Raw genomic sequence first — 20,174 nt, 5'->3', positions numbered from 1 at the left:
GGTCATCTCCACTTTGATGGATTGTTAATAACAACAGATGGCATCAACCTTTTTCCACCGAGTTTGGTTAATGTTTAAAACAATTCGACGTTAAGAATGCATTTTTACAGAAGAACTTAGAAGATGTGTACATGGAACCTTCATCAGGTTTCAATGAATTGTATTTTTTTTTTTATAAAGAATGAACATGTTAAAGAAAGATTTGTAAGGACTAAAACAAGTGTCAATGACTTGGTTCACAAGATCTGCTAAAGCGATGCCAACGATATGTTACAAGCAAAGTGAATGAGATCATGTTTTGCTCATAAAACAATCAAATGGAGGAGTTGCAGTTCTAGTCGTATATGTAGATGGCATCATAATCACATTAAATGATCAAATTGGAAGAAAAACACCCAAGAAGTGCTTAGCAATTGACCTTAAATACGGAGCATGCCATGTCACACACCAATGAGAAAATTCAGAAGGAAAATCGACCTTAGTTGGTGCTAAGAGAACAATCACCTTGGAACCAAAGACGAACAATGTTTATAAATATATGTGAAAAATATACAAGTAGAAAGAGTCTAGAAATAATTTGACGAGTAGCTTTATGATGGACTAAAAGAGCTAAGAACTCACTGTAGACATCGAATGGTCTCACTATTTCTTATTATTTTTATCCATCGGTCCTTCTGATCTGATTTCGTTTTTTAGGTCAAACTATATGCCAATATGGTCATGTAAATGGAATTTGAATTATAACATTTGTTCTAGTATTCCCATACATCATCTGCAACCCAAAATAGTTTTTGGCAAAGGAAACAACTGGACAATTATTCTTCCTTTGCTTTGAAATCTTAAAGGCAAAGACTGCTACTTGTTGGTTAGTGGTGCTTGGCCATATAAACCCGGCATGGTTCGAGGGCCAAGCAGAAAATTTTCAAATAGAAGTCAAGTTTTCAGAAGAATCAGCTAACCTTAAATGTCATGGAAAAACAATTCATCACATGTATTGATCTTTCTCCCACTATGGAAAGTTCATGAACTCTAAAATGAAGTTACTCTATTGAGGTAGGCTTGTCTATACACACATAGCAGTATATTGTTTTTAGATGAAGCATTTAGAAACTTAAGCTTCATCAAAATCGTTGATATAACACTAATACAACAAGAAGGGTGTCTATGTGACACCATGTTTAAATTATGGAGAAAGAATCTTCAATTTTTCAATAAAACAAAATGGTTCAATAATTACAAAGGAGCAAGAAGACTATTGGGTGAAATGTTAACGATATTCTTCCATTTGCGTATACCTTTTAACCAAACTGAAGAAATTCAAGCAATATGTGAATCTTACCTTCATATCTGCTCATAAAATTCATAAATCAACTGAGAAAATGTTACTCATATTCAAACTGCACCTCTACATTCATATATTTCCTCATTAACCGAACAATAGATGAGGTGAAATTGGCCAATATTTGGCATTCTTCATGCGACTTGGATTCGGAGATAGATCCAAAAATAATGATTTTTCTAAGATTTGGGCACCGTTCTAGTAGATCCTCAACCCAATGCGAAAAGAGATCATTAATTACAGTCCATCCGAGCTCTAGCACTGTAACATTCTCCAAATTAGAAGACCCTTCGAGGCCATAATGCATTACACCATCTCTCAATTCATAACTTAATGCAAGGTGGTTCAACTGTGGAAAACAAATAGCAATTGTTTCCAAGTCCACAACCTCGTCTTCATCATCAAAGGCCACATCCCAAAGCCGAAGCTTCTTCAATCTCAAGGATCCTGAAATCATCTGATAGAATTTTGGCCAGATAATTGTGAAGTTACTAACATCAACTACCTCGAGATCATTGATATTCTCACCAATGTCGAGATGTATCACGCTAACATCATCAATCTTAAAATATTTCAAAGTACCTTTCCCAATCAGTTCAAAAAGTTCAAGGGCACAATCCCTCAAGTGTAAGCGCTCGATACTATCCGCCTCCAGCATAAATTTATCCAAACTAATCGCTTCAACATAAATACTCTTTAACGTAGGGCTGCTCAATTCCACTGTCACTTGAGCATCTGACATCGCTATCTCTGGACTAATAAGTTCTAGGCTCTCAAGCTTCGGACATGCAGTGAGCAAAAGATTCAAATCCAAAGCTGAAATACTAACATGACTCGGAGAGAGGGACTTTAAACAAGGGAATCTCTGAAAATTAGGTTCAACTCCTGTTATTGAATTGTGGGCTAGTGCCAAAATTTCCATCTTTTGCCTCCCACAAATTTCAAGGATGTTAACATGTGGACTAGTCCGGACATTGTAAAACAACCGGCGTAAGGTTTCCCTGGTATACATAAGCCAAGCAATAACGGTTGAAGCCGGGAACTCAGCAACATCATCTATCAAAACCGATAGGCCTTGCAATCCGGTAGTTTGGAATATTGTTTGAGTAATCAGGATCTCTAATTGTCTAGGCGTAATGTCACGATAAGGAGGAAAATCATTAGAGTTAAATGATAGGGCGTGAAGGTGTTTCCGACAAGCTTCTCGCCATTTTTTACATGTTGTTGAGGCTATAATCACATCCCGGGCACCTCCAAATCGAGACAAAATGTTTCCAATGACTTCAACCGGTAGCTGCTCCATTGCGACAAAGATGAGAAGCCTCAAATCCACAAATTGGGTTTTCTGAAGATACTCAAGTAGATTCAAGCAAACACAAATTCTTCACAACTCAACAAATAAAATTGACATGGGTTGAATCATTGCCCAAGTATTCTTTCCCAGGAGGGAGAAAAGTCCTGTGTTGAAAGGTCACAAAAACATTACCTTAGTTATACCTTCAAACAGATTTCACATACAAATAAAGCAAATTTAAGCGTATAATAGGGGGAAGGGGTTTCAGAGGGAAATTTAAGTAACATAATCTCATTGTATTCCGAATAAATAAAGATCTAATATCTTCAAGCAAAGGATCAAATTCAAAATCAAGTACTGGGTTGTTAAAACATGTGCTTTTAGGGTCTAAAACCAATTCAATAACTCTGTAAATAGAATAATCCCAGAATTCAAAGTACATATAAATCCAAAATTCAAAAAAAAAATGAAGGCTTAGCATCTGAGCATTTGATAAATATCTAAAATTTCACATCAAATGAAAAAAAAACCCTTACCCGTGATCAGAGAAGAAGAAGAAGAGATTTTCAAAAGGGCGGCGACTAATGATTTAAAGTGAGTGATGAAGAAAAAACAAGCAGCTGTGTGGATGAGTTGGATTCGAGGTTTCCTTACTCTTTTCGATTGGGTATTGTTTTTTAATGAAAATGTTTGGAGAATCAAATCAAACAATAGACATTAGAGAACGCTCGTTCCTTTTGCACCTCTCTGTTAAGCAAATCAAACCAATATCTGTCTCTTCGTTTCATAACTTCTTTTAATTTTATTTTCATTTGCCTATTTTTGAATAATTGTTTTGTTTTATATAGTACGTAAACTATTTTTTATATTTATATAGTTTTTCATTAATTCAAAAATCATCAAATTCTGCCAACACTTAGTATTGTGGATTTAAAGTCAATAATTCGAATCTTTACGATTACGAATAAATTATAATAAAATGATTACATTTGATTTTACAGTAATCAATTTAAATTAATCGATTAATAAATTAGATATTAATATTTATATAAAAAAATCATTAAATTCTCACTTTTCTTCTCCAAACGCTATGCAAATGAAGTCGTCTTACTGATTTTATTAAAAATTTTAGCGCAAGCCTTTAATATCCAAAATCCATAGTACTCTCTGAAAAATTAACCTGACTTTAAAATGTAAAAAAAAAAGTTTTAAAACCAACGAAATAAATCTGATTTAATGATAAAAATGTAGCAATAGATAATGTAACTGATTAAAATATAATATAATGATAATATAAATGATCAAAATATAACTTTTTAAATTTAATAAACAAAAATTATGCAAATATAAAAAGAAAATGATCAATCTGATAGTTTATATTTAAATCTAAGAATGATAATTTAGGTTTAGATAGGGGTGTTCAAACGGTCAATTCCACCACCGACCAAATCAAATTCTTTAAAATTGAATTAATCGAACTTTATTCTTTAACCAACCGTTTTTTTTAAATCATTAATTGAACCGAATTTTTTTATAAATTATTTTAGTTAAATTAATTTAAGTTTAATTGAATCATTTTTTATTTGGATTAAAATCTAATTAGGTTAAAATTTAATGAGTCTAATTAAAAAACAGTTGAGTCTTAATTTTTTATAATTTATATATATAATTTATTTAATATTTAATATTTTATGTTATTTCAATTAATTAATAAATTTCAAATAAAATTAATCATCATTTGAATATTAAAAAATCAATTATCAAATAAATTCGGTTTGATCAGTTAATTCGATTAAAATCGAGAAGCGATCCAAATCGAACTAAGGCTAGGCCCGACCATGGCCCAATATTATTGCCTGCTAGGGTTTTATTGTCGCTGTTTTCCTATATATTTTTCTAGTATCCACTTAAGAATAGCTTCTCTTCTCTCCGGTAGTGACTCTCTCCTCTTTCTCTTTAAACCTTCCATATCTGTAACTTTCATTTCTTTTCTCAGATCTAACATTACTCCTTACATTCTTTGCTTGTTGATAACTTCAAACTTTGTTTTACAGATTAGTTGTTGGTAGGTTTGTTCCCGGAAGGAAAGGAGTTTCAGAGATGAGGTAATTTTAGTTTTTCATTCTTTTTACTTCATTTTATCAGTCGGGAATTTGTTTTCTCTGATTTTCCATCCTTTTACATATATTCTGAAACTAAATATCCAACTTTACATTTTGGACCTGGAAATTTCAATTTTTTCCTCTTGTTTTATTTATATTATATGCCTTCAATGCCTTCAAAATTGTGCTTTTGACTCTAAATTTTTAGGTTTTGTATTTGAACTCTGTAAATTTTTAGGTTTCGTGTGCTTGTATTGACCTGATCTGTGTACCATTTTTGGCTGTTCATTTTATGGCTGTTGAGTTTATTTCTTTGCTTACATTGATCCTTCATCATAGTAATTTATGATGCGTGTTGTAGTATGTTCTTTTCTTTTCTTTCCTTTAAAGATTTTTTATTTACTATTTGCAGTAAGCTTCAGAGTGATGCCCTTAGAGAAGCTATTTCAACCATCGTGGCTCAGTCGAAGGAGAAACAACGGAAATTTACTGAAACCATTGAACTCCAGATTGGGCTGAAAAACTATGATCCCCAGAAAGACAAGCGTTTCAGTGGTTCCGTGAAGCTGCCACACATATTCGCCCAAAGATGAAGATCTGCATGCTTGGTGATGCTCAACATGTTGAAGAGGTTAATTTTCCGCTTTCTTAAATGAAACTTTGCTTACGTATGGTGCATAGGTGTCCCAATGTGTTTCCCCTTAGACAGAGACAACAATTGTGCCTTAAATCCTTCCAGGTGTAGTGCATTTGAATAGGTGCATGGCACCTGAGCCTAGACACACATTTCTTTAAGGTGACACGAATGAAAAGGCTGGCTTGATGTGATTTTCCTTTAATTTCTTTGTTTTTAACTTTTTCATTAGATGCATCTTTACTAGTTAGAAGGGGGTAGTATTGAACTCTTTGCTTCTCAATTATTGAATATTCAATAATAAACATGGAACCATAAGAAAATTATGCATATTGGTGATAAAAATAAAATTGCATGTTTCGTAGATGCATTGGATCACTCTCAGAATTTATTATTATAGTTACTTAGCTTGTTATATATACATATATACACATATAACATATATTGTGCCCTGATTCACTCAGGTGGACACTCATTATATGCCTTGTATACGAGGCAACTGTGTAACTCTTGTAGCTCCTGAAGTGGCCCGTGCACCCTTTACAACAACACTTTTATTCTTCGATGGCTGTTTGTGCAATGAGTTCTTTATTAACGGTTTATTTTGTACTGCAGGCTGAGAAGATAGGTTTGGATTATATGGATGTTGAAGCACTGAAGAAGCTAAACAAGAATAAGAAGTTGGTCAAAAAGCTTGCCAAGAAGTATCATGCCTTTTTGGCTTCTGAATCAGTCATCAAGCAGATTCCTCATCTCTTGGGTCCTGGTCTCAACAAAGCAGGCAAGTGTTTCATATCTGTATCGAATCTGTTTTCATCAATTTTTATTTTGTACTGCCTGAGACATTTTCTGGGAGACTAACTTTGTGATTCTAAATTATGATCTTGTGGTTTTTCGTGCACAAATGTAGGGAAATTCCCAACCCTCGTTACTCACCAGGAATCCCTTGAGTCCAAAGTGAATGAGACCAAGGCAATGGTGAAGTTCCAGTTGAAGAAGGTTCTTTGCATGGGAGTGGCTGTAGGGAATGTAGCAATGGTGGAGAAGCAGATCTTCCAGAATGTGCAAATGAGTGTGAATTTCTTAGTTTCATTGTTGAAGAAAAACTGGCAAAATGTGAGTTTTCTCAGCTTCTATTTCTTTAGGATTATGTTTTTTTTTTCATTTTTTTTATTTAGGAATGTTCTAGAATATGTCAATTTTTTTCTTGTGATACACGTGCGCGCGCGCGCACACACACAACGGTTGGCTGTATTTTCGATACATAGGCCTTTATTTTAACTTTTTTTTTATTTGGATCCTAATCTATCCTTGACCCTTTTGACCCTTCACTTTTAATCTCACATGAAGACATGGTGCTATTAAATCCTCTATATTCAAAATGCAAGTCATTTGATTTAACATTCAATTGGGTTTATTTTTGCATAAATCTGATTGAATTTGTGTTGATTGGCAGGTGAGATGCCTCTACTTGAAAAGTACTATGGGCCCTTCAAACAGGATCTTTTGAGTTGGTAACTCGTTTTAAGACTTGTGTGAGAGTGATAGTAGATGTGGGGATTAATATTAAATCAGATTTGAAGTTCAAAATTTTATGTTAATGTTTCGTTGGAATCTGTGGACTAATGAAGTTTTGTTTTGGCTGTCAATTGAGTTTTCATTGAATCCAAATAATAAACCATTGAACTGTAACATCTTGGTCAATCCGGTTGTTATACTTTTATTATAGTTCAATATTAATTACACAAGAGGTCTTCAAATTTTAATCTTATTCTAAATTCGTCTTTAAATTTTAAAATATTTTATCATTAAACTATCAATATTATGCTAATCGGTAACATGTGGTTAAAAAAGTTTAAATAAATGTTTCTGCCATTGGGATTTAAAAAAAAATAAACTCCCACGACTTTACCACTAACTTCTTGTATATGAAGCACAAATCAAACTATTTTGATAGTACAAAAATTGTTATTATTTTTTGAGGTTTTGTATTTGAGCATAAGAATTATTAGTGTGAACGTTGAATGTCGAATGATTGATAATTACCTTTGAATATATATTATCTTGTATTTATCCCATATTAATAAAAAAAACTTGTATATGGATGACAATAAAATAATTCTACTCTTAAATATAATTAATATTTATTTGATTGTTTTATCTCTCGTTAAAACAATTTTATTATTAACATTATTTTTTATAAAATTTATTGTCAATTATATTTAGTTACTATTTATATAGATTATATATTAAATTACTAAGTAAATTAGTGGTAGAAGTAATAAAATTTAACAAATATTTATATTTTATGAAAATTAGTTATCAAATATTTGTTATTAAATTTAATTAATAAATTATTATAAAGTAAAATGTTTTTATACAAAATCTATTGCTCTTTTGTTCTACTCTTAAATAATGATTTTACAAGTTTTAGTTTAAGATTATATAATAAAGATAAGAAAAACAAACCTATTATAATAATTAGTTTATTTTAAAATAAGGAAATTTTTATTTTTAGACGTTCATTACCTAAATATATCTTTAAAAGATTATTCTTAATTAAAACTGTATATTCATTGCTTGAACCCTACATAACCTAATTAATTAAATAAAAATTAATCAGCTATAGTAAAATAAGATTTAAAGTTTGAAGATGAGTTAACGTGTAGTGTGATTTTCAGGAGTTATGATTATGCTAAGGTTGGGGTTTAGGATTATAGTTTAGGGTTAATGATTATTTTTTTGTTCAAGTAGAGAAAAAAACTTAACCAAAACTAATGTATGATATTAGAGTTTTTGAATAAGAAACAAAAAGACAGCATATTAATACTCCCTCCGTCCCGAATTCTTGATTTTCATGCTCGAGTGAAAACACCTTTCGTGATCAATGCATATCCTTATTCTGCATACAAGGATGACCCTAACGAAGTGCCACTAGATTATGTACTTCTCCAGCCTAATCAAGGGATGGTGGATCCGGTTACCAATTTGAAACATGGTAACATGTATGCTCAAGTTGATGCTGTTTATTCAGCTATCAAAGCAATGAGACATACCACTATCGAAGTCCGGGTCTGGCATTCCCGAGGTGTCGAGGATGAAGCAGGAGCTACACCAGAGAATACAGGGTTGCACAATGATAACCTGTTGAAAAGAATAGAAGAGAATTTAGGCACGAGGACGAAACCCAATATCCCGATGGACATATACATTTTCACTCTTTAATGGGAACTCAAATCCCTGTCCTGCATCGTAGAGGAACTATGGTCTCTACTACCCTAAACCCAGTCCTGCGTCAGAAAGGAACTATGGTCTCTATTACCCTAACGGCACCCCGGTTTATGACATGATTTGAAGGTCCTCTACAAGGGATGGTATATTCATCACCTAGCAAAAAGATTGAAAGTAAAGAATTCTCTGTATATCCTTGTATCTCCTCTAGAAATCTATAGTTTTCTCAAGAATTCAATCATGTTATTCACCATGATTTGAATGTTTTTTGCAGGCATAATCTATAGCTACAAGCAGTTGGGTTCTGCATTGCGGATTCCAAAAGAACCTAATAGAAAGTAACAAGGTTTCCACCAAAAACAAGGTAGAAAGAATTCTCACAAAAAATGTTCTTCTCCTTGAATTTCTTTCATAAAATATTGTAGCTTATCCACTTTTCTCTCTGTAAGCAGAAAATAAACCAGTCCTAGTTCCTGTTGCAGATGAAAATGGGATCTTAAATTTGAGTTTGGTTCCCTCAACCCCAGCACTTCTCTTCTCATGTCATTGATAATCTATTTTCACCAATGAATTTCAATATTCCCCTTTTATTCTTCAGAAACCTTGAAGAAAGTATAGGATAAAATAATGTTGTTTATACCATCCATTCGGGCATCTGTTTCAAACTCGGGATCTATGTAGAAGAAAACCTGCAAGAAAACGAGTCAAGTTAATAAAGATCACAATTGAGTTTTGCCTTTATAACAGTAACCATTCTTTCTTTATTTTCTATTATTTATTTTATTTAAAAAAAAAAGGCTTATAGGCATGTCAATCTGCTCTCCGGGAAGAAGACGCTGCTCCTCAAAGCAAAAACTCTGTATTTTATTGAAATAAACTGCAGCCTGGAATGAAGATAAAGAAGTGCAATAAACCATGTCAAAATTCTAAGGCTCGCCTTAATGATAAATCTTACCAGTAAGCTAATCTGTTTCAACATAACCAATTTTTTACCACAAAGATCTATGTCCCTTCCTTAAGTAAGATGTTTCTTTAGTCGGGCAATTTAAAAAAATGTATAACCAAACCAGGTAAAAAAACCAAATAGAGGATAATAAAGGAAACAAACTGTTACTAAAAGCATATGAAAACGATTGCGTGGCTCAGAATTGAACTTCAACCTGCCTCAGGGGCTATCTCTCAACGCTGGAATTTTGCTTATGATTGTAATATAGACCAGTCATAGACCAGGATAAAAACACTGTTGCACATTCTACTATTGTGACACTTGGAAGCCCCAAAAGCAAAATTATTACCATAAAAGAAAGAAACATTCAAACATACTTGATAGGAGATTAGAGATAGATTAAACACAGATTCCACTAAAATATTTAGGAAATAAATCTAGACATGGAGAGAGGGCAAGAGAACGGAAGAGATTATATTTATGTCACAGGACCTACCTGTGCGAAAGAGGATAAAGGAAAAGCAGAGCTAGTCAGACAAATTTTCAATCCAAACTAGAAAATAGTGAAAAGGAAGCAACAAAAATAGAATTATTTGAAAAATAATATCAAAGGAAGAATGAAAAAGTAAGTATACGTTCAAGCACAAATAACGCTCAAGTGAAACCAAAGCTAGCAAGAAATAGTTAAAAATCCTAGAGGCTTATAACCAAGTAATGCATGACAGAACAACAAAGATCTAAACAAATGCCAGTAACTTAAATTCAGAAGTAATAAATAAATCATTGGAACAATTTTTATTAGATCATATGCATCAATACCTTCAATGCCGTTAATTATTATTTTTGAACAATAACTCACTTAGCAGATTTGTTAGAAAATACCCTCAAACTGTACACGTAGGACTACCTCGCGTTTTATCTAGTGGGAGAACGTGTCTCGCATTTTATAGGAGGCAAGGTATTGTGCAATTTTCAGATTACCAATTTAATATGATTATTTAGTACATCGCGTTTTTCAAAACGCTAGGTTTCCGAGATATTGAGAAATTATCGTTCGCAGAAGTTTCAAGATTTAAAATTTGAAAAGAATCCCCGTACCTTGCTCTTTGTAACACGAGGTACCTTTTACCCCTCGTTTTGGGGGGAGTGCGAGGTCCACTATAAAGAGGCCTTCATCCACCCGAATTTCTCACATCTTCATTAAAAAAAAGTCTCATATATTCTCTCATATTATTATTGCAGGACTACTGACGGCTGATCTTCTATATGTATGCACCTATAGGCAGAAAAATTTGATGGTAATTTTTATTTATTTTGGATTTATTTATTTTAAATTGATTTATTGATATATTTGTTTATTTATTTTGGATTTATTTATTTATTTTGAATTTATGTATTTATTTATTTATTTTATATTTATTTATATATTCATCTCAAATTTATTTATTTATTTATTTTAAATTTATTTATGTAATTATTTCAAATTTATTTATTTAATTATTTAATTTTTTTTATTTTTTTTATTTAGTTATTTTAAATTTATTTGTTTGTTTTGAATTTATTTATTTATTTATTTGAAGGGATATGAACGTTCGTTGATGAGTTTTATCAACCGTTTCCCATCCCCTAATGACGATATTATTCCCACACTTGCGCGAAGCTTGTTTTGGTTATATTGGCACCGTAATTGGTGGTGCAAAGTTGCACCCTCCATTGATGAATGTATTGATTGAACGGTGGAGATCAGAGATGCACACGTTTCATTTTCCTTGTGGGGAGGCTACTGTTACCCTTGAAGATGTCGCATACCATCTTGGACTGCATGTTGATGGAAATCTTATTATCGATATGGCTCATGGGAACTGGGGAACTGCTCGGAGTTACTCCGATAGAGGATGATTTGGATGGAGGGAAGATCTACATTAAATTTTTGGACGATAATTTTGCGTAGCTCCCCGCCGATGCTACTCTAGAAATTAAACAGGTAATTATTTAAATCTATGTTTATTTATTGTGATTTATTTATATATAATATTTAAATTTTGTTTTAGTTTATGTTATTGTAATTTTTTACGATAATTTTTAATGTATTCGTACCATTTTTATTTTACAACAACTTGCTCATGCTCATATTTTACAAGTTATTGGGGGGGGGGGGTTCTTGATGCTTGAAAAATCTTGAAACAAAGTGTATCTTACGTGGTTGTATCATCTACGTGATTTGTGGGCCTCTAAAAATAAGAGTTAGGGATTGGCAGTGTTGGCCTTTTTGTTTCGAGAGCTATGTAAAGGTGTTAATTTGAACAAACAAACACTTGGAGACTATTTGATGTAGTTACAATCGTGGGCTTGGTTTCAAATGCCCTTTTTAGCCCCAATTCCTTTACAGCCGACCCCATTACAATTTTCACTACTTGGAGGTAATTACAAATAACATACGTTTATATATTTATTACAACATGTTTTTTTTGTTTTAAAAATAATTATATTTTATCATATGAATGATAGGTGGACCGTCACACTTAGTCAGTCCCACCTACCAAAAAGTTTGCCTGATTTTAGATTGTCAATCGATAAGATGACAGACGAGGTAATTGATTTTATAATTTTAATTTATAAATTAAAAATTAATTTTTTATTCGAGTTTTTCTAACATAGTTTAAAAAATATTTGTGTAGGTCGTGTGGACGTAGTGGATTGGGTGATGCAGTGGATGTCAAGGCTCGTTTCTGAACCCATCTTGGCCTATGGTATTTCAGATGATTACATGTCGTGGTACAAGTAAAATGGAATGCCACATATACTGACCATAGAGGAGCGAGCGCAAGAAATTTATAGGCCTCCCCCAAACCGTCCGCCCACAAAATGTTCCGCGACACAACGTCCCTCAATGCAACGCGGTGCAAGCTAGAATAGACGAAAACACGCCCAACCATCATTATCGGGAACGACATAAGATCCACCTAAAAAGCATCCGAAACTGCTGATGGCACCTACATTCAAGCACTCGACTCAGTTAGTATTTTAGCATATGACAACTCTGTAAGCATTTCAGCATATGGCGCCACCGACGAAAGGTTTTTTCACCGACGTATTTCGTTCCTATTCGACGGTCATTGTCCATTCTCATTGCCCTCCTAGACCAGCTGAACCATATTATCTGTTACCTTCATGTGCATTTGTTCGACCATTGGCAACATACTTAAGATATGACAGTGTTGAGTAGACACCGTCGCAAAGCATGTTCTACACCGGTCTTAGTCCCAGTGGATGAGTGTGATGATGATGGTGGTGGTGGTGATCAGAGTAATGATGATGCCCCCAAATATAAATTGATTTGTAGAAATCCGTCAGCATTTCAGCATATGACGTCCACCACATAGGCATCATTAGTTGTTTAAATTTGTAATTTTTTAGTTATTCGAATTGCATTTTCTTTTTTTAGTTAATCGAACTCCGTTTTCTTTTTTATTTTAAAAAAGTATTTGAATATAATATAATGTTCTAGTTTTCTTTTAAAATTTGTTTAAATTATTAATCAACTTTAAAGTATTAATTTGTTTAAGTTATCCTTGAACAAGTTGATAATTAGTTGTTCGGTTTTATTCATAAACAACTTGGGAGTCATCATACTCACACAAAATTTATTTTTAATACTAATTTTAAAAACATAATAAAAAAAACTACACGAGCTATTTAAAGCTCTCTCTCTCCCCGCCCGCCCCGATGTTCATGGGCAATACGTAGCAGAACTAGCTCTTTGTCCTCATAGTCTTGTGATAACCGAGTTACTCATTCATTACTTCTTGAATATGGTTCTTCCTTAAACGTTACAATCAACTTGATGTTCCTACAACCAACACATGTGTAAGCCTTAAACATCTTTCGAAGGTCGCTTGTATTCGGTAAGGTCAACATGCAATATGCTTCAGTACCGATATTTCCCACTAGAACTTTAGCTTGCAACGAACACATCTTTCATGTTGTAGATTTTTAAGCTCCATTGAAATCAAATCGTACAACTCATATTTCATAATATTGACATTTAAGGAAGTATAGAAATAAGTTCCATAATGAAACACAGTTGCAAAAAAGCGTGCCATTAATATTTGTTTTACGAAGGTATTTCATCCAAAATGGACATTGATATTGTTTTTATAGACATATTTTCTTGCTCCTTTTAATGCGAGACTTACCATGCCAAATCAAATGTTGCTTATACGTTAGGAATCTTTTTCACGTCAGGAATCTTTGCCACGTCAGGAATCCCTCAGTAACTCTTATTTTGCAGAGAGTGAGTTTCCTACCACGTCAAGGATCTCTATAAAACTTGTGTTTTTCACAATGCGAGATTACCCTACTATAAATAAATATCCCCATTGCGCTGATATTGTAAATTTTAATACGGTCCATGCTTAAAATAAGTTTTTCTTCTGGTGGCACAACTTGACACTAAACTTTTGTCAATATTGGTGCTATAAGTTATGTCACCAGAAAAGAATACCTTTTATAAAACATATAGCCCTCTCAACAAAATATTTGTCTTATAAATTTTACCTTCTTCATCAAACCAACAATGTTTATAAAATACATTCTCTTTGGGTGGCTTCCATTGTAACTTGTCTTTTATACAAAATATTTGTAAAGTTGATTAAACATAAGTAACCCGACCTTCATGGGAAACTCTATGAAGGCATCTTTTTCTAGTGGTATCCTCAACGAATTTTTTCGCTCAAGGCATTGATTTAATAAATGAAACACCTCTACTCATCTTATCGCTCGGAAAACTAATCGTTTATAAGAAGGCATTCTCTTCAGGTGGCTTCATCGACTTATCGCTCGTGATGTGGATCTAGCAGTGGTGGGCATGGCTTCTAAATCCCATATTTATCCGCAATCCACTCTCCATCAAGCCCATGATGTTTCTCAGAAGGCATCCTCTTCCGGTGGCATCCTCTACTTGAGGCAACAAACCCACATACGACACACTTTCGCTCGTTTCCTCAACCTTTTTATGTTTTTTCATTGCACTACTTTTGTTCCGAAGAGTTTTTAACACGATTATTACAACGGTTAAAATGTCTCTTGTGTGGAGATACTAGCCATGTCTATCAAGCCATTTTAGCTTGTTCTGTGTGCACAAAACCAAGCATTGGATCCATTTTAAACGTGATTATTACACCATATTCAATGTGTATCGGTACGAGTTTCCTCCGAATAGAAATGAAAGGGAACCAAATGCGATTGATGATGAACTTACAATATGTCCAGATTTTGTACTACAATGCCAAAAAGGGGTCGTCCACGTCAACAAGGATTTACCGTGACGAAGATTTGGTTGACCATCGAGAAAGGATCGAATAACCAAAGCTTTATAGTATTTGTAGGAATCCTGGGAACTCGAAGAACAAATGTCCTAATCGATCACACCCTAATCTCGATTAATTTGTTAGTAGATTTTTCATTTGAAAAAAATAGGCTTTAGAACAATTTTTAACATGAATTTTACCTCGATTACAATGTCTTTTATGTGTTGATATTACTCTCAATCAAAAAATAAGTTACATTACCACACATGTACTCTTATAAAATATGCAATTAGTCATATTAACTACCAGAAAAAACCCTCGAATATGCCTACCAAACCATTTTAGCATTTCCTTCATGCACAAAACAAGCTTTGGAACCATTTTCAACTCGATTTTTAACCTGCTTGTGATATCTCATATGTATTTATATCGACCTTAGCTGAAAGATAAATTCCAATAATATGGGAAGAATTTTATAAATTACAAAAATTTCTAGATTAAATACACAAACATGCCTATAAGCACTTGTGGTTTGTTGGAAAAAATAAATACCTTGCTTTTTGGAAAACACGAGGTATGTTGAATACTTCTCGCGATAAATTTCTCGGGAATATTCAATTCTCAGAGACCTCGCATTCTGAGAAACGTGAGGTACTAAATAATCATATTAAATTGGGTAATATGAAAACTGCACAACATCACATCCTATAAAATGCGAGACACATTCTCGCACTGGATAGGACGCGAGGTAGTTCTACTTGTACATTTGTGGGTATTTTTCTAACAAATCTTCTAAGGGGTTACTGTTCAAAAAATAATTAATGGGGTTTTTATTATAATATTACCCATATCGGATAAAGGATTGCTCTAATGGACACACATTAAAAAGAGTGACAAACAAGACATGTCTTCAACCTACGTGGTGCATTCAAGCTAGGGTGTTCAAGCGGGTAATTCAGTTAACTGACCGTATTGAATTGCTCTAATTTCATTAACCAATTTTTTTTCTTTAACCATTAACCGAACTAATTTTTTTTTTAAATTAACCGAACCGAATTAAGCTCGATTAATTGATCGGTTAACCGAATTAACCAAAATTTATAAATAATTTATATTAAATATTTCATATTTTTAGTTTATTCGGTTAATTTTGTCAGTTAATTCGATTAAAACCGAGTTTAAACACCTCTAAAGCTAAATAATATATATATATATATATATATATATATATATATATATATATATATATATATATATAATGTATTAAATATTTTATAATTTCAGTTAATTCAGTTAATTAACCGATTTCAAATCGAATTAACTGAAACTGAATTTTAAAAAAAGCATTAATCGTTAACCGACCAAACCTAAAATTAACCGAAAAAATATAAATAACTATTATAAAAGATTTTATAAAATGGAGCTCCATGAAACATAATTTAAAACAAAATAATACATCTTGAGGTTTTCAACTCAAATACATAAATAAGGTTCTATGAATACACATATCCACTAAAGCTAAAATATATTACTCTTAAGGAGATGCTGGAAGTTTTGTTGTTACGATTGTCCACGAACTGATCAAGCTACAAACCTGCCAATGGATAACATCCAAAGGTCGAGCTTACAATGCCCATCAGTATAATCGCTAATCTAAAGCAGCAATAAGAGTTTTATAAACATAAGCATGCTAAAGACATGACACTAAGAAATAGGTAAATGCATGATCTAGATCAAGTGCTACCTACTTAAGGTTCAACTGTTCTTGTAACACCCTAATCCAATCCGACCCAAAAGCAAATGAACTATGATGTCACACAGAACTACGTGAGTGACCAACCATTTTTTTGAAAGCATTTTATCAAATGAGCAACAATAATTTCCAAATACCATACACTTACAGAATAAAAATATTTAAGTTACAGGGGAGCTCCCGAAAAAAGTCTTCAAAATAAGTTTAATGAAACAAAATACAGAGTTTACATCTCAAACAAAAATAAGGGTCTATGAAAGCACATGCCCAATAAAATACTTGAGACGTGCTCTGATAGTGAACAAGTCTGGAAAGCTCTAAATCGGTGACATGATCCTCGAACTGGCACCTATAGACCTACACACAAAAACACATTCCATACGTTGAGCTCACAAGCTCAGTGCACATAAATAACCCTACTATACTACATGCATTCAACAAATAAGCGTGATACAATATAGTCATGAGCAATTGCACACACCTCAGCAAACAAGTAAGTATCATGGTATAGTTTGACCCATCCTCGTGGAACTCACACCCTTCTTTACTTACTACAACACTTAAAGAAGACATGGGTCACATAATATCAATGTTTAAATTACACACCTAGTCCCTCATATTTCAAGTATAAATTAAAACACCCCTTCTTGAAGCCTTATTGGGCTCAAACCTAAACCAAAACAACTATACAATAACCCAATACTCATAAAAGGTTTCTTTAGTCTATTTAAAACCCATTTAGGGTTTACCTGAAACTACTAACCCGAGAATCGGGGCATTACAACTCTCATTTCCTTAAAAGAAATTTTATCCTCAAAATTTACCTAAGTAGAAAAGATGCGGATACTGGAGTTCCATGTCCTCTTCGATCTCCCACGTTACTTCTTCAGTACATTGGTTCCTCTAAAAAACTTTTACCAATGGAATTCACTTCTTTCTTAACTCCTTGACCTCCCGATCCAAGATTATTATCGTTTCCTCTTAATAGGTCATATATTGACGTACCTCAATTTTCTCCAACATAATAACATGGGATGAATCCGAATGATACTTCCTGAGCATCGACACATGAAAAACATTATGGATGCACTCCATCTCTGGTGGTAGGGCCAAACAGTAAGATACGGGTTAAACCCTTTTAATAATCTCATAAGGCCCAATGAAATGCGGAGTCAACTTTTTTTTTCATCCAAACCGAAACACTCTTTTCCAATATGAAACCTTTAAAAAGTCCTTGTCACCAACCTCAAACTTTATGTCTTTTCGCTTAAAATCTACATACAATTTTTTCAAGTTAAAAACATTTCTCAGTCAATCTTGAATCAATCGAACTTTTTCTTCCACCTCATAGATCAAATTAGGACTAACTAGTTTTCTATCACTGAGTTTTGACCAAAACAAAGGCGTCCTACATTTCCTCCCATACAAAGTCTCAAAAAGAGCAATTTGAATGCTTGATTAGTAGCTATTTTTATAGGCAAACTCAACCAACAGAAGTTGATCTTCCCAACATCTCCTAATATCTATCACACAATATCGGACCATATCCTCTAAAATCTTAATCACAGGCTCTAACTAACCATCAGTCTATGGATAGAAGAAAATGATAAAATGGAGTCGGGTACCCGAGGCCTCATGAAGTGCTTTCTAGAACCTTGATGTAAAACGCATATCTTGGTCAGAGATGATCGATGTTGGAACCCCATGCAATCTTACTATCTCCTAAATATACAACCTAGCCAACCTGTCTAGGGTGAAGTCCATATGAACCGATAAGAAGTGAGCAAACTTGGTCAATCTATCGACCACTACCCAAATCACATTGTGTTTCCTTTGCGTCATAGGCAACCTAGTCACCAAATCTATGGTTACCCTATCCCACTTCCACTGCAAAATCTGAATGGGCTGGAGTAACCCTGATGGAACCTGATATTTTTCTTTCACTTGTTGACACACCAAACATCTAGATACGAACTCGAATATTTCTTTTTTTATGCCCAACCACCAAAATAACTATCAAATGTCTTGTACATCTTGTTTCCTCTGAGATGGACTAAAAAAGAACTATAGTGCCCATCCCCAAGGATCTTGGCTCGCAACTCACTGACTGACGAAACACATAATCGTCCGTGATAGTATAACATATCCCTATCCTTAGGTACGAAACCCGAAGCCTCACCTTTATGAGTCTGTTTAACCTTGGTCATCAAGTGGGTATCGATCTTCTGAAGTTCCTTGACTTCTCTAACTAATTCAGGCTCAACTTGTAACTCGACTAATAATCCCCCATTGGTAGTCAAACTCTATAGCACAAGTAAGGCTCGAATATCGGACATTATCTTCCGGCTCAAAGCGTCGGCTACTACATTTGTTTTACCCTATTGATAGTCGATCACACATTTATAATCCTTGAGCAATTCTATCCAACATCATTGGCTCAAGTTCAATTCTTTTTACGATAGTAAGTATTTCAATCTCTTGGGGTCAGTGAAGTTGTAAAACTTCTCCCCAAAAAGATAGTTCCTCCAAATCATGTGTAGGGTAGTTGCGCTTATGTGGTTTGACCTGTCGGGACGTATACGTTGCTACTGTGCCCTCTTGCATCAACACGCACCCTTACCCATTTAGTGAAGAATCAATAAACATGGTGTAATCCTTACCTAACTCAGGCTACGTCAACACCGGTGCTTGAGTCAAAATCTCTTTTAACATCTCAAAGCTCTGCTGACGTTTGTGGTCCTAAACGAAAGGTACTCATTTTTGCAAAAATTTCATCATTAGAGCAGCAATCATAGAAAATCCTTTTACAAAATATCAGTAATAACCAACAAGTACCATAAAACTACGCACTTTGGTTACATTCTTTGGTGTTCACACTCAACTACAACTTGGATCTTTTATGGGTCCACTCAAATACCCTCAACAACCACTACATGACCCAAGAAAGATACCATTTACTGCTAGAGGTGGCAAATGGGTCATTAAATCAGATTTGGGTCAAGGAATTTCGTGTCTAGATTAAATTCAGTTTAATTTTGCTCGGATCTGAATCGAATCTAGTTTGGGTGTATGGTGACTTAGATCGGGTCACTTAATTTTTGGGTTGAGTAATTATTGTATCGGTTGTTTTCTAGTTTGGATCAATATCGAATCGATTAATTTTTAGATTAGATCAATATTAGGTCTGGTCAATATCGAATCAGTTGATTTTTGGGTCGGGTTAATACCGGATCGATTGATTTTCAGTTTAGGTTAACCTTTAGATCAAGTCAATTCGGGTTAAATCGGTTATGAATCTAATCAAATTCAAGTATATATAGTATAATTGATATATAATTGTAAAAATATGTCTTCTTATTTGTTAATTTTATCATTTAGGTTTAATTTCAATTCTCAATCGTTCAATATTTTAAAATAAACCATCATTTAGAGATGATAAATCGATAATTTTACACAAATACTATCATATAATACGTGTTAGAATTTGTTATCAAAATTTTATATTGATCTCGTATGAAAAGTTTATAATGAGAACTATTTGATAAAGAAATAATTTTTTATTAAAA

At 33.4% G+C, this 20,174-nt stretch overlaps 2 protein-coding genes and 1 pseudogene across 2 annotated transcripts; 2 read left to right on the top strand and 1 right to left on the bottom strand.

The window, feature by feature from the left end:
- Positions 1 to 1,265: 1,265 nt before the first annotated feature.
- Positions 1,266 to 3,401, bottom strand: LOC120128877 (F-box/LRR-repeat protein At1g67190-like). The gene is made up of 2 exons (XM_039146490.1): positions 3,170 to 3,401; positions 1,266 to 2,797 (listed from the first exon to the last, which is right to left on the bottom strand). Exon 2 carries the CDS (start codon positions 2,640 to 2,642, stop codon positions 1,383 to 1,385), a length of 1,260 nt encoding a protein of 419 aa, XP_039002421.1. The 5' UTR covers positions 2,643 to 2,797; positions 3,170 to 3,401; the 3' UTR covers positions 1,266 to 1,382.
- Positions 3,402 to 4,581: 1,180 nt separating this feature from the next.
- LOC120129520 lies at positions 4,582 to 7,034 on the top strand (annotated as a pseudogene).
- Positions 7,035 to 8,150: 1,116 nt separating this feature from the next.
- On the top strand, positions 8,151 to 8,942 carry LOC120128363 (glucan endo-1,3-beta-glucosidase 14-like). Its single transcript, XM_039146053.1, has 2 exons — positions 8,151 to 8,541; positions 8,875 to 8,942. Exons 1-2 carry the CDS (start codon positions 8,151 to 8,153, stop codon positions 8,940 to 8,942), a joined length of 459 nt encoding a protein of 152 aa, XP_039001984.1.
- Positions 8,943 to 20,174: the final 11,232 nt, after the last annotated feature.

The sequence above is a fragment of the Hibiscus syriacus genome, unplaced genomic scaffold (genome assembly GCF_006381635.1).
Source record: "Hibiscus syriacus cultivar Baekdansim isolate YM2019G1 unplaced genomic scaffold, ASM638163v2 tig00001644_pilon, whole genome shotgun sequence".
Lineage (NCBI taxonomy): Eukaryota > Viridiplantae > Streptophyta > Magnoliopsida > Malvales > Malvaceae > Hibiscus > Hibiscus syriacus.
The sequence above is the reverse complement of the archived record's forward strand: the minus strand, read 5'-3'. Positions and strand labels throughout refer to the sequence as shown.